The sequence below is a fragment of the Lathyrus oleraceus genome, chromosome 4 (genome assembly GCF_024323335.1).
Source record: "Lathyrus oleraceus cultivar Zhongwan6 chromosome 4, CAAS_Psat_ZW6_1.0, whole genome shotgun sequence".
In the NCBI taxonomy this organism is placed as follows: Eukaryota; Viridiplantae; Streptophyta; class Magnoliopsida; order Fabales; family Fabaceae; genus Lathyrus; species Lathyrus oleraceus.
Genome location: NC_066582.1, coordinates 247570257 through 247585027, shown reverse-complemented (window position 1 = coordinate 247585027; position 14771 = coordinate 247570257). Strand labels below are relative to the sequence as shown.

The 14771-nt window shown below is 39.8% G+C and overlaps 1 protein-coding gene across 1 annotated transcript; it reads left to right on the top strand.

Moving 5' to 3' along the window:
• The first annotated feature begins 380 nt into the window (after nt 1-380).
• LOC127074874 (membrane-bound transcription factor site-2 protease homolog) lies at nt 381-14526 on the top strand. The gene is made up of 7 exons (XM_051016284.1): nt 381-760; nt 841-1043; nt 1938-2085; nt 12488-12568; nt 12656-13120; nt 13237-13554; nt 13993-14526. The coding sequence occupies exons 1-7, from the start codon at nt 506-508 to the stop codon at nt 14140-14142; spliced, it is 1620 nt and encodes a 539-aa protein (XP_050872241.1). The 5' UTR covers nt 381-505; the 3' UTR covers nt 14143-14526.
• The last annotated feature ends 245 nt before the right edge of the window (nt 14527-14771 follow it).

The following is a 14771-nucleotide window of genomic DNA, read 5'->3' as shown; positions in this document are numbered from 1 at the left end:
TAGGAGGAGTCTCCAATTGAATTGGCGCCTCCTCTTAAACCCTACACAGGGGCGCCAATTGGATTGGCTAGGACAGGTGCCCTAGCCAATCAAATTGGCGCCTCCATTCAATTTTTAAGAGGAGTCTCCAATTCAATTGGCGACTCCTCCTAAAAGTGGGGTAATTTGAGATTTTTTTTGAAACTAAAGATATTTTAAAAATTTTCTTTAAAAATTGGATTATTTTCGTAGAAAAATCTATTCATGCATTAATTATTTAAAAAACAAAACATATTTTTTCCCCTAAACTAGTTACTAGGTGTGCAAGAAGCCAAGAATATGAGATACATGAGACGAGTTCTAACCCGACAAAAACTAAACTACAGTACTTAAAAAAAACAAAACACATTCGAAACAAAATTACTACCCTGTCCTTGTCCTATAAGTTACAAGTAGGCAGAGTGGTGACGGCGGAGCGACGATCATCAACTCACTCAACTATGAACTGAGAAATATCAAGTAAAGCATGGAAATGGAAACGAGACGAATGAGGAGATTCGTGAGTCATCAAAGACCCAACAACACTCTCCTTCCTCTTCACGCTCCTTCCTCTTCCTCCACTCACCTTTCCAATACCGTTTCATTCTTCTATTCCGATTACAAATTCACATTTTTCAATAAACCTATTTATCTCTTCGGTCGCCGATATGCCAAGTTTTTCAGACTCTGGTTTTCTATTGGCGTCGGGTTTGCTCTTTCTCTCATGCTTGCTGTCACTCTGGTAACAATTTCCCCCTTATTATTGATGTATATTGTTTCATCCAATTCGATTCATTGATTTTCTTCTTGTATTTGTTTCAGATTCTGTTTTGGGAGTTAGCAACAGCTTTGCATCTATGTGGAGATAGCATTAAGTTTCGAAGTATTGCCGCTGAATTGCTCTTTGGGTTCCCTCATTTGCTGTCTGGTTTGAGATTGTCGCTGGCTGATGCTGGATATATATGTATTTCAACTGTCATATCTGTTTTTGTGCATGAATTTGGTCATGCACTCACCGCCACTAGGTCAGTTCACTTGTTTTTATTTTGTATGACACTGTTAGTGCTGGTGCCTTAGGGAAGAATTTAATGAGTTTGAAAAGTAAGATTCCAAAGTAATGTTGTCAAGATCATGAGTTTCCTCTTGGAGGTTTGATATTGACTATGATTGTACAGACTTGGGATTAGGGGATTAGGGGGATCGACGACAATCCTTGTCAAGACCTGTTCAAGGTTGGATTTTGCGACCTTGTTTGCTAAAAACCCTATTTTTTTTTTCTATTCACTGCTTCTGATCTACCTCTGCCTTTTTCTTCTACTACCTCTGACCTTTTCTATCTCGCGCCGGAGCAGCGTATGACCCTCCTCTTGCCCCTCTTTTGCTAGTGGTGATACTCCTGAACACTCCAATAGCTGCTTCCGTTATCCTTCTCCCCTGTTTTTATACTTGTTGCCTTGCGCAGCTGCTGTTGAGACGGAGGCTCAAACGAACCAATACTCATTCCTAAACTCAATTAAAACCCTAATAGATAAAATAAGCATATCTTGTGAGAAAAAAGTTCACGTGCTTGGATGAAATGCACTAAAATAAGCATATCTTTTGAGACTTTATGAATAGATTCTAGGTGCCCCAAGCCCATAGTGCTTTCAAACATATTTCAGCATCAGAATTGCAGCATGTTATTTCAAAACAACCAGGGTGTTTGTCTAAGGATATTTCCGCATCAGAATTGCACCATTTTATTTCAAAACAACCCGGGCATATTTCCAATGATATTTCAGCACTAGAGTTTTTTTGTTCTTTTATAGTTTTTTTACTGTGATTATGCAGATACCAAGAATATCAAATTAGTTTTGCTTGAAATGTCAAAAGCTAGATTCTCATGCCTTATGCTATTGCACCTTTTCAATGGAAAGCAGTGAGGGAGTACAAATAGAGTACGTTGCCATCTTTGTCGCAGTTCTATTTCCTGGTGCTCTGGTTGCCTTCAATGATGAATTGCTGCAAGCTTTACCACATTTGACTTCCCTCCGCATATATTCTGCTGGCATTTGGCACAATGCAGTTGTAAGTTGAATATATAGTAGAACCCATTAACACTATATGAAATGTATACACTAGTGTTACTCAATAACCTTCACACACATACACAATGAATATCAGGAATCCTGTCTTCAAACTAGCTATGATTTGATTTTGCATGTCTCATCACAAGTTATATTTTATGGTAAAATTGACACTAATAATCATATGCAAGTGTCTAGGGATTACAAAGTTAATTCTAATTATATTGAGATGTATAACTATGTATAGCAATTTATAACAAAAATAATTTTATCATAATATAACTCGCCGATATTCACATTTTCACATTATCAATATTATTTTGTTATTTTCTTTTTCCTCCACTTCCATCTATATCCAACACCGATCCTGTAACTCCAATGATAAAAATAGTCTTAATGGCTTTCTTGGGATCAATTTTGGTTGAATCTTAAACATGATAGTTCTACAAAGCTTACCTCCTTTGAAGATGCTTAATGGAAGAGGCCCCCACCCCATCTTTTATCAAGAATCAAGAGGAGCAACTATCCCTTATGGAGTAAAGGATGTTAATCGATGACTTTGGAGAGGAATGCTATCCCGAGTTAGTTTCAGGTTAATTTACTTAAAGCATTAAATGAGTGGAATATTGCAAAAAAAGGTGCATAACCATATTAGAGATTGGATTGTTCTTGATTACAACCTTATCAGCCTAAGTTTCAGGCCAAGAAGATGAAATAAAAGCTAACTATCACGATTTGTGAGCCCTACCAAGTTCTCAAGCAAATTGAAAAGGCAATCTATCAATTACAATTTACAACAACTCCCATCATAATGTATTTCATGTCTCTTTTTCGGAGAAGGTTGTTTCACCTTTTTTCCTCAATCCTTGCCTGTTGGAAGACTTGGAGTTTGATAGTAATGTGGGTGTGGTTGATGTGGGCCAGAATGGAATGAGGTCCAAACTATGGAGAGTCTATACTAGGAAACGTGGGACGGGAATGAAGAATGATGACGTGGCAAGTTTGATAGGAAAAGCATGACCCAATTAGTTACATAGTGAAGGAATGAGAGAATAAGTAGCTAAGCATTATGTTAGTTTGGAGGGGTGAGGTCATGAGTATCTCATTGTAAAGGAATCTCTTGTAGCTTTTAGGGTTGATAGCGCACAACTATCAGAAATTTTTACTTTATCTTTCTCTGTAATTGTCCATCATTCGATACAATTGCAGAACTTTTCCACCATCCCTGTGTTTTCTCTATGTGTTGTGATTTTCTGTTCTATTAATTGGTCCGACTTGCGGCATCATTAAACAAAGAAAATTCTCCACCGTAGATGCCACCAAAGATGTCAGACAAAGTAGAAGTCTTGGAAGAACAAATTGGCGGCGTTAGAAAGACGTTGTAAAATTGAGCTAAACTGATGTAGCAACAAAGCATTGCGTTAGTTGAATTGAGCAAACTGATTGGAAAAAAAACTCTTTAGTGTTGTGTTGTTTTTAGGAGAAAACTTGTTTGGGGAATCTCATGATGAGTCACATCTTGCTAGTAAGAAGGTGAAAACACCAGTGTTTGAAGCTGATGATCCAGTTGCATGGATTACGCGTGCTAAGATCTACTTTGATGTTGAAAATACACCTGACAATATGCGACTAAAACTCACTCGATTGAGCATGGAAGGTTCCACCATCCATTGGTTCAATCTATTGATGGAAGCATATAATGAGTTGTCACGGGAGAAGTTGAAGAAGGCACAAATCACACGATACGAAGGACGAAGATTGGAAAATCCGTTTGAAGAATTATCGATATTAAGGCAAACTGGAAGTGTTGAAGATTTTGTTGAGGTGTTTGAGTTGTTGTCCTCACAAGTAGGATGCCTCCATGAATAACACTACTACTTGGGATACTTATTGAGGGGATTGAAAACTCAGATTTGAAGGAAGGTTAGAATGTTAAATCCACAAACATGAATGCAAATGATGACGATGACTAAAGGTGTGGAGGATGAATTGAAAGAAGAAGACGATGGCAGTGATACGAGCTGCCGGAGAAAAAATGGAGTTGATCGTTTGGGCTGCAAGGAGTGGAATGGGCCTGGTTTCAAAAGCAAAAACAGGTCGAGTTGGAGCAATCCTACTCAGAAAACGGGTTCAATTGGGCCAAATCAAATATCTTCCGCGAAGTTTACATCGACAACAAGAAAAGGCGAGAACGACCACCGTAGCGGTTATGCAGAGTGATCGAAGGGAGTTCGAAGTCTTCATAGGGAGGAGATGAACGAGCGACGAGCTAAGGGATTCTGTTTCAAATGTGGAGGGAAGTTCCACCCTACCCTTCACAATTGTCTAGAGCGTCCCCTACGATTGTTGATTTTGGGCGATGGTGAGAGCCTTAACGATGAGGGGGAAATTGTTACTATTGGAGCCGAAGAAGAATTAGATGATGAGGAGGTTGAGGCAGAGTGTAAATTGATTAAAGTATTAGGAAGTATGGAGGGTTGTCGTACAATGAAGATTGAGAGCGGATTGGAGGATGTAGGTATAGTAGTAGCCTTGATAGACAATGAAACTAGTCATAATTTCATCTCTCAAAGGTTAACCTCTGCAGTAGGACAGGTCACACCTATGGTGGCCAAAGGAATAAAGCTAGGGGATGGGCATAAGGTGTTTCTGGTAGAAGTCTACCAGCGAATTGGAATTAATTTGGGATTTCATGTGTTTGTGCTTGATGCCATGGTGTTGGAGTTTGGAGGATTGGATGTGGTGATGGGATTATCGTTGTTGAGCACTTTAGGAAAGGGAATCATGGAGAAATCACCCGTGTTTTGAATCTGCCATACGCACTCTGAATCTCACGCGGTGGGTGGCCACTCCGGCCGGAACGCCCGGGATCGCGCCGATTGTGGCCGCGATTCATAACTCTGACAAGGTTACTTCTCCTGATAAGTATCCTATTCCTATCGCTGATGAGCTATTGGATGAATTACATGGAGCAACAATCTTCACAAAAATAGACTTAAAGTCGGGGTGCCATCAAATTAGAGTCCACGAGGAGGATTTTTACATTCCAATCGATTATGAATGGCATTTCCAGACCTCTCCTTTGGAGGTTTGTTTTAGTGTTGTTTATGACATTATGATCTATAGTAGCAGTGTTAGTGCTCATCATGACCACTTAAAACAAGTATTATTTGTTTTGGTTAATTGTTTTTTTGTGGCCAACAAAGCCAAATGTCAATTTGGGTGTCCTCAAGTTGATTATTTGGGCCACATGATCTCATAACAAGGGATGGTTGTGGATCATGGGAAGGTGCATTGTATTTTAGATTGGCTTGTACCTAAAATTGTAAAAGGGGCACATGGCTTTCTTGGACTGACAGGGTACTACAGAAAATTTGTGAAAGATTATGGTAAGATTGCCAAGCCCTTGACAAAGTTGACTAAGAAAGATAGTTTCTCACGCGGGGAAGCTGCCATGGAGTCTTTTAATCTGCTCAAGAAGATTATGACTACACCTCTGGTGCTAGTGTTACCTAATTTTGTGGTGCCTTTTGAAGTGGAGTGTGATGTAGTAGGTAGGGGGATTGGTGCTGTTTTAATGCAACAGAGGCAGTAAATAGCTTTTTTCAGTAAGGCTTCATCTGAGGGTAATTTATTCAAATCGGTGTATGAGAAGGAATTGATGGCATTGGTGCTTGCCAATCATACGAGGTTGTGTGATATTTGTCAATATTTGTCAGTAGCTGTATTGTTCACTAAGGAGATTCTGAGGTTACATGGAGTTCTCTACTGTATAGTCAGTGATAGAGACCCTTTGTTTGTTAGCAATTTTTGGATGAAACTTTTTAAAATGCAGGGAACTTTCTAAGCAATGAAACTAAAGTAGTAGCTGTGGCTATTGCACTAAGTGAACGAGGATGACGCTCTTAATTAAGGCACAACAACAGATGAATAAATATGCAAACACGAAGAGACACGAGGTTCAATTTCAGGTAGGACAATCAGTCTTTTAGAAGTTAAGACCCCATAGACAACAATCTGTGATCAAAAGAATGATGACATGGCAGGTTTGATAGGAAAAGCATGATAAAATTAGTTATATACCGGAGGCACGAGAGAGAATAAGTAGCTAAGCATTCCTATTATTTTGGAAAGGGGTGAGATCATGAGTATTTCATTGTAAGGGAAACTCTTGTAGCTTTTAGGTCTAATAATGTACCACTATCAAACATTCTTACTTTATCTTTCTCTATAATTGTCCATCATTCAATGCAGTTGCAGAACTTTTCTACCATCCATGTATTTTATCTCTCTGCTGTGTTTGACTGTTCTATTAGAGTTACTGTTGGGAGAGTTAGTGTAGGCTGTTATACTGCTAGAAATAGAATAGGGAGAAAAGGAAAAAAATAGTTATGGGAATTAATTAGTTAGGAGAAGATAACAGAGTCTCCCAGGTCCGTGGTCATTTTCTACCCTATCATTTCATATTTCTATGTTCTCTTTGAAATCACCTTGGGTTCAAGGGACAGACTCTCTTCAATCTACTTTTCCTCTTCTGATTCAGTACCCAAAAGATGTGTCATTCAATCCTATGCTTCTATCCTTATATATATATGGGAATACGTGCATATAATGTATATCATGGTTGTGAAACTCGAGATTCTAGGTCAAGTGGTCAACTTGTTTTTTATGTACACGCTAATCGTAAGAGTCTACCTAATAGTAAAAACCATATTTTAAAAATCTATACATGACATAAACGTCTATAGTACCATCATGACAACAATAACTATTTCAACTCCATAAGGAGAGGTTGTGCTCAGTGCTGTGCACGTTGCATTGATGGTCGCCTGAGAGGAGAGGTTGTGTTTTAGTGTTGGGCGCATTCCCTGTGAAGGTCATATTTCAGTGACCATTGCAAGAGAGTGGATGTCTTAATGTGTTGCTGGAGAGGAGCAGTCCTCCTCGCATGTAACTTTTCAGAGATGTGTTCCAGTGCTGTCTCTGTTTCAAATGTGAAGGAAGAACAAAAAGGTGAATGATGAAATGAAAAAGGGCTTATTGCGAGTTTGTGCCTGATAGAATTAGGTAAAGAGAGAGAATGAAAAGAAACTCTCATTGTATTATATGATGAACAGTAATACAAGTGGCTACTATATATATAGCCATGTAATCCAAAACAGAAAAGGTGTGAGGCGCATAACAAGCTAACAGCACACCACTAGCAAAGCTGACAGCTCAGCAAAACAGAATAGAAAAATAAAATGAAGGGCATATTAGTAAACTACTCTATTAGTCCCCCTTAGAAGCTGATGGCAGACTGGTCAAAGTAGCCTTATCATACACACGCAACTTGGAACGAAGAGGAACAAACTTGGCAGCAGAGAGGGGCTTAGTGAGAATGTCAGCCCATTGATCTTGAGCTGGTACATGAACAACAGTCAGACTTTTGCTGAGTACTTTCTCTCGCAGAAAGAAAATATCAAGCTCCATATGCTTAGTCCTGTTGTGAAGAATAGGATTGTGAGCCAAAGTAACAGTGCTCAAGTTATCACACAAGATCTTGGGAACTTGAGAGGAATAATGGAGTTCCTTAAGCAAGGACTGAATCCAAATGAGTTCAGCAGCTAGCTGAGCCATACTGCGATATTCCGCCTCAGCACTGGACCTTGCAACAAGCTGTTGCTTTTTGGACCACCAGGAAACAACATTAGGCCCAAGATATATGCAGGCCCCTGAAGTAGATCTCCGGTCATCAGGGTCTGATGCCCAGTCTGCATCACAGAACCCTAGCAACTGCATTGGTTGCTGAATAGGAGCAGGCTGAAGGAGAAGACCATGGTGCAGAGTACCACTTAGGTACCTTAAGATTCTTTTAACAGCCTTCCAATGATCCTCTAAAGGATTGGACAAAAACTGACAGACTTTGTTGACTGAAAAAGAGATCTCTGGCCTAGTTAAGGTAGCATATTGAAGGGCACCAACCACAGACCGAAACTGAGTAGGGTCATCAACCGCAGCAGACCCAACCTTGGACAATTTGCTGCTAGAGATCATGGGAGTAGGCATGCCATTGGCATTCAACATATTAAGCCTTGAAAGCAAATCTGTGATGTACTTAGTCTGAGATAAGAGAAGAGAACCATTAGGGAGATGAGTCACTTGAATCCCTAGAAAATAATCAAGGTGTCCCAGCTGTTTGAGAGAGAAAGAATTATTGAGATGCTTGATCAAGGAAGCTATAAAAGGAGCAGAACTACCCGTGATGATTATATCATCTACATAGACCAGAATTAGAATCTGAAGTTTACCTTGATGCAACAAAAACAAGCTAGGATCACATCTACTAGCCTTAAACCCGAGTTGAACCAAGGCACACTTTAGCTTATCAAACCAGGCCCTAGGAGCCTGTTTTAAACCATAAATAGCCTTATTTAACTTGCAAACAAGAGTGCTGTCAGCAACTTCAAAGCCAGGGGGCTGTTGCATAAAGACTTCTTCTTCAAGAGTGCCATTGAGGAAGGCATTGTTAACATCAATCTGCTGCAATGGCCACCTGTTTGTAACAGCAATAGAAAGAACAATTCTCACAGTGACAGGTTTAATGACAGGAGAGAAAGTCTCTTGAAAATCATTACCAGCCTTTTGATGGAACCCTTTAGCCACTAATCTGGCTTTATACCTGTTTATGGAACCATCAGGATTCTCCTTAGTCCTGAACACCCACTTACATCCAATAGGCTTCCTTCCAGCAGGAGCTTTCACCAAAGTCCAGGTCTGATTTCTCAGCAGTGCCTGATGTTCTTCCTTCATGGCCTGAAACCAGTTAGGAGCAGCCAAGGCTTGTTCAACAGATGTAGGTTCAAGGTGGGCTGTTAATAGAGTAGGGTGAAGTCTAGGAAGGGTGATTCCTCTTTTGGCTCTAGTTTGCATAGGGTGAATGTTTTGAGGCTGAATGGAAGGTAAAGCTGTGGCAGCAGGGTGGGAAATAGGACTAGGGCCAGGGGAGGGACCAACTGAAGGAGAGGAATATGAAGAGGAGGGAGAAAGAGTGCTAGCTTCAGCTGGATCAGAGAGAATGAGGGCAGGAGAGGAAGAAGGAGAAGAGGTAATGGGAATGGCAGTGAGAGGTTGAGGGATAGGTTGCTGACCAGAAGAATAAGAGTAGTTAGAGGGAGCAGCAGAGGAAGAGGAAGAAGAGATTGGAGAAATATTAGGAATAGTGGGACTGCTAAGTTGAGGAAAAGCAGAATTTGAGGAAGAAGAAGGCATAGAAGACAGATTAGAAGTAGAGGGAGTAGAGGGAACAGGAGGAAAACTGAGAGAGGGAGAGGAAGAGGATGGAGTGTTAGGAAGAGAGACAGATTTTGAAGAAGAAACCAAGGTGGAATAAGGAAAATTTGCTTCATTAAAAACAACATCCTTGGAAATAAAAATGCGACCATCTGAAGCAAGGCATTTATAGCCTTTGTGAGAGGTAGAGTATCCAAGGAAAATGCACAGTTGAGATCTAAAATCAAGTTTATGAGAATTATAGGGACGAAGGAAAGGATAACAAGCACAGCCAAAGACTTTAAGGGTAGTATAGTCAGGGTTTTTGTGAAGTAATTTAAAATAAGGTGAGACATTGTCAAGTATAGGTGTAGGAAGTCTGTTAATGAGATATGCAGCTGTGATAAATGCATGATCCCAGAATTTTAAGGGAAGGGTGGACTGAGCAAGGAGTGTGAGGCCAGTCTCAACAATGTGCCTGTGCTTACGTTCAACAAGGCCATTTTGGTGATGTGTATGGGGACAAGTGAATCTGTGAACAATCCCTAAATCTGTGAGATATTTGGTAAGAGGCCTAAACTCACCTCCCCCATCAGTTTGGACACATTTAATGGGACAATTGAACTGAAGTTCAACCATTTTTTTAAACTGAAGAAACTGAACCATGGTGTCAGACTTAAGTTTGAGAGGAAAAACCCAAACAAACCTAGAGAAGGCATCAATACAGGTTAGGAAATAGGTATAACCACTGGAAGATTGCATAGGGGCAGGACCCCAGAGATCACATACAACCAGCTCAAAAGGATGAGAGTAAACTGTGGTAGATAAAGAAGAAGGAAGTCTATGAGACTTGCCAATGCAGCAAGCATGACATAACTCAGCAGGGGGTTTAGATGGAAAGGACTGATTACACAGTTTGAAGATTTCAGTGAGGGCATGATGATTGGGGTGTCCCAGCCTAGTATGCCAAAGCACATATTTATTGGATGCAATAGAATTTGCAGCATTAAAGTGTGAGGAAGGTAAAACAGTACTGACAGAGTTTAGAGAAGGATTGAAAAAGGTACTTGTAACATTATAATTGCAAGATTCATTACAAGAAGACAAAGGATTTATAGTATGATTTGCAACCGATTCAGTACACTGAGATATAGAATCTGTAACATCTGTCCTATAGGAACCATTACAATTGTATGCTGCAGGATAACTATGACTAGAACTATAAGAGGAAGAAGACTTGGACAACGGAGGAGCAGCTGGATTGGAGAATTTATAGAGGCCATCAGCACCAACAAGACCACTGAGTAAGACTTCAGAAGTAGCCTGAGATTTGACAACACAAAACTTAGGATGAAATTCAAAAAATACAGAATTATCTTGAGCAAATTTGCTCACACTCATAAGGTTTTTGGTGATGTGAGGGACATGTAAGAGATTGTTAAGAGTGAGAGATAGATGAGGTTTGTGAGGTAAGGGAAAAGACATAGAACCTACAGAGTTGATGGACAAACCTTGGCCGTTACCTATGAAAACTTGTTCAGTTCCAGGCACGGAGGCAGAGTCAGACACATTAGAGGCATCAGGAGTAACATGATGAGAAGCTCCTGAGTCAGGATACCACCACTGGTTTGCACTGCTAGCTTCAGTACCTGCATAAAAGGCTTGTGGTGCAGAAGATCTGGGAGGTGCGGCTCTGGGAGAAGCATAAGCAAGCGGCACAGGATAAACAGCACGAGGAGCCACGTGAAAAGGATTGAAGGGAGCTCGATGATGTGGATAACTAGCACCACTGGAATTGGCATAACGATAGTAGCATACAGAAGCATCATGACCAGGTTTGTGACAAATCTGACACGGTGATTTCCCAAAACGACCTCCTCCACGACCAAAACGACCACCACCGCGACCAGAACGACCACCACGTGCACCATAGGAATGATTTTCAGCATTAGCGGTGACGTGACTCGTTCCTTGAGGAAACGCCTCGGAGACGACTTGATCAGAAGCGCCTGGAGTAGGAGAAGGTGTTGCTTGAGTGAGATTGACCGTCGCCGTCGCAGGTTCTGTAATCGCAGCTTTGCGATGCTTCTCCAATCGCGACTCATGAGCAAGCAAGGAAGACTCCAACTCTTCCAAGGAGCTAACGTCATCTTTGCTGTTGACGGCGGCGACAATAGAATCATAATCCTCAGGTAACGAATCGAGAACAATCTCAATTAGGTTACGAAGAGGAACGGGATCACCGATGGAGGTTAGCGACTCACTGATGTCACGAGAACGCGTCATAAGCTCAGTAATCGTTAGTGAACCCTTCGTAAGACGCCGGAGTTCTGAACGAAGTTGACGAGCCTTGGTGGAGAGAAGAACATCAAAGTAGCGATGAACTTCTGTCCACACCTGCCACGCATGCTTGCAGTCAACGAGCTTAGGAAGGAGAGCATCGGAGATAGTAGAGAGAAGCCAGGTGCAGATGAGAGCATCCTGCTGTTCCCACTCAAGAAACGCACTGTGAGATGCAGGATCTGAGGGAGACGGTGACGGAATCACCGGAACAGTGACAAAGCGTTGAAGACGATGACCACGGACGACGCCATCAATCTGCTGCTTCCACTGTTTGAAGTTCTTGTCGTCAAGCTTAACAGAAATTAGGTGAGAAAGTTTCACCTGAGAGGAAGGGAATAAAGATTCCATGGATCGGAAAAAAATTTAAGCTCTGTATACCATGATAGAATTAGGTAAAGAGAGAGAATGAAAAGAAACTCTCATTGTATTATATGATGAACAGTAATACAAGTGGCTACTATATATATAGCCATGTAATCCAAAACAGAAAAGGTGTGAGGCGCATAACAAGCTAACAGCACACCACTAGCAAAGCTGACAGCTCAGCAAAACAGAATAGAAAAATAAAATGAAGGGCATATTAGTAAACTACTCTATTAGTGCCAGATTAAGAAACTAAATCAAACTTCTGAAATTGCGCCGAACTAGCAGTTTCATGCGAATTTTAAACATTTTATCACTCGAGTCAGTGCACATTCATCTCAGCTCGTTTTGACTTGATATGTATATGAATGCTTGTATATTTAGTTTTAGATTTTTACATAGTCCAGATTGCTGATTGCATTTCTTCAACATCAACCTTTTTCTAGTGTTGTGCAGCTTGCGGATTGACATTATTCCTCCTGCCCTTGCTCTTGTTTCCCTTTTACAGCAGTGATCATGGTCCAATGGTACTACTTGATCATTTTGGATTGACCATTTTCTTTGTTTACACATCATCTTTCTTATTGTATGTATGATAACTTTATGTGAGACAGGTTTTGGATGTACCACCAACCTCACCTTTGTTTGGTTATTTGGCACCTGGTGATGTTATTCGATCAGTAGATAATGTACCCATCATAAATGCTCAAGAGTGGTTGAGGCTTAATACTTTGACATATGATAACCAGTTTAAAACTATAAATATTTCCCAGCACATTGGAGACTTGGGTGTTCTTAATAATACAAAGGGATATTGTGTCCCTAGTCTAGTAACGGAAGCAGGCAAAATGACTGAATTGCTCGAAAGTCAACATGTTTGTCCCGGTGAACGTACTGCCTTCGTAAAACTTTCATGCTCTGACAATATTACACTGGATGATGGTCAGAACAAAACTGAACTATCAAATGGGAGATGGAATATATACTGCTTAAACGCCAAAGATGTTGTCAAACGTGATAAGTGCGGTGATGGCTGGGGGCTAGCTACATCAAAGGGAAGTAGCTGTCTGTGCTCTCAGGTAGATAATTATCTGAATATTAGTAACCTTTCTAGTTTCTAGTCTGTCTCTACTTTTATTTCTCTCAGACACTAAGTTACAATGCATACTGAATCTTCAGTTCATATTTTTCATAGGATGAGTTTTGTTTAGCTCCAGTTCAGGAGCCTGGAATGGTATGGGTTGAGATCACATATTCAAGTCCTTCTCATGAGTGTTTGCATGAAGAAAACAGGTTTCCAGTTTCCAAAACTTCTGACCTTAAGGAAACTAATTGTAACGCCACCTTTATTTTTGTTGGTGATGTCATCTCAATGGCACATTCAATTCACCTAACATCATATCAACCTCGCTGGGGACCAAAGATCGTTGCATATTTTCCAAATTTTCTGGAAAGGATTTTAATATGGACATTCCATGTCTCTTTAGCTCTGGCTCTTCTCAATGGTTTACCAGTAAGTGATGAAACTCTTCTTGCTTATGTTAGGCATTGTCTTATCTCAAGCATTGGTGCTGCATATGTGCATCATAAGCCTAAATTAAAATTATCCATAAATATATGCAACCTTATTTGATGTTTCATTGAATGCTTTTTTTGTGATTTCTTGACATCTAACGTAACGGCTAGTAGATAGCTTTTTTGTGACTTCTGACTATTAGCAAAGTCAGTTACTCAACTTCCTTTTCATGTTGCTAGTAACAAAACTAAGATGGCATAACATGACTCAAGTATACATAGGCAGCTCTATATTACATAATTCATGAATCTTTCTTGAGTTGAATAATAATTTCGGGTCACAATATAGGCAAACCTTTTGATATGCTACTTCTGATACAGCATAATGTTTTTGTTTGTATTGTTAATTTTCCTATGCTTGTGATGCTATTATCAGGTGTATTGTCTGGACGGTGAATCTATTTTAGAAGAAACTTTATCTCACTTTACTTCTTTAAGTCCAAGGAAGAGGAAGAAGGTTCTAAGACTATGTCTCCTTGGTGGGTTACTTGTTTCTCTTTTTGGCCTTTTACGGTTACTCCTTTAGTTATATTTTGATATTGCCTTTTTAATTTTTTTTTAAAAGAGTATATGAGAATTACAAATCCGTGAACAAAACCTGAATATTCAGAATTTCTGTTCCAATACCGAAGGAATCAATCAACAAAATAGATATTGTTACAATCGATTTTTATAACCGGGATCCAAGGCAAGTTGATTCATGCTCACAAAAGTGCATTGTAGTATGAATACCGAAGGAATCTAAGTTAAATTTCATATTTCATATTTCTAACTACAATGGAGGGTGATACCACCCACCTGTTAATAGGAAAAGACTATGGTGGTTGTCGTAGTTATTGCAACATTTGTTTGAAACAGAGGATCCATCCATCTATAAATTCATAAACCAAAGCTTTTTAGAATTGTCTGATATGCTTTATGTGACTAGTGATTTGATATGCGACTTTTATAAAGTAGCATGAAAAATGCCTTTAATATATAAGTAGTGTTAGCTAAAGCCTTAAACTTTTAATCAAATTAAAAACCTCAACGGTTATAAATGATGAAAATGTTATCATTCTTTAAAACATGTCTGCACCTAAAATATTCTCATGACTATCCCCAATTGATTTATTCCAATACGAACTTCGAGAACTGTGTTTTTATTTTAGAATG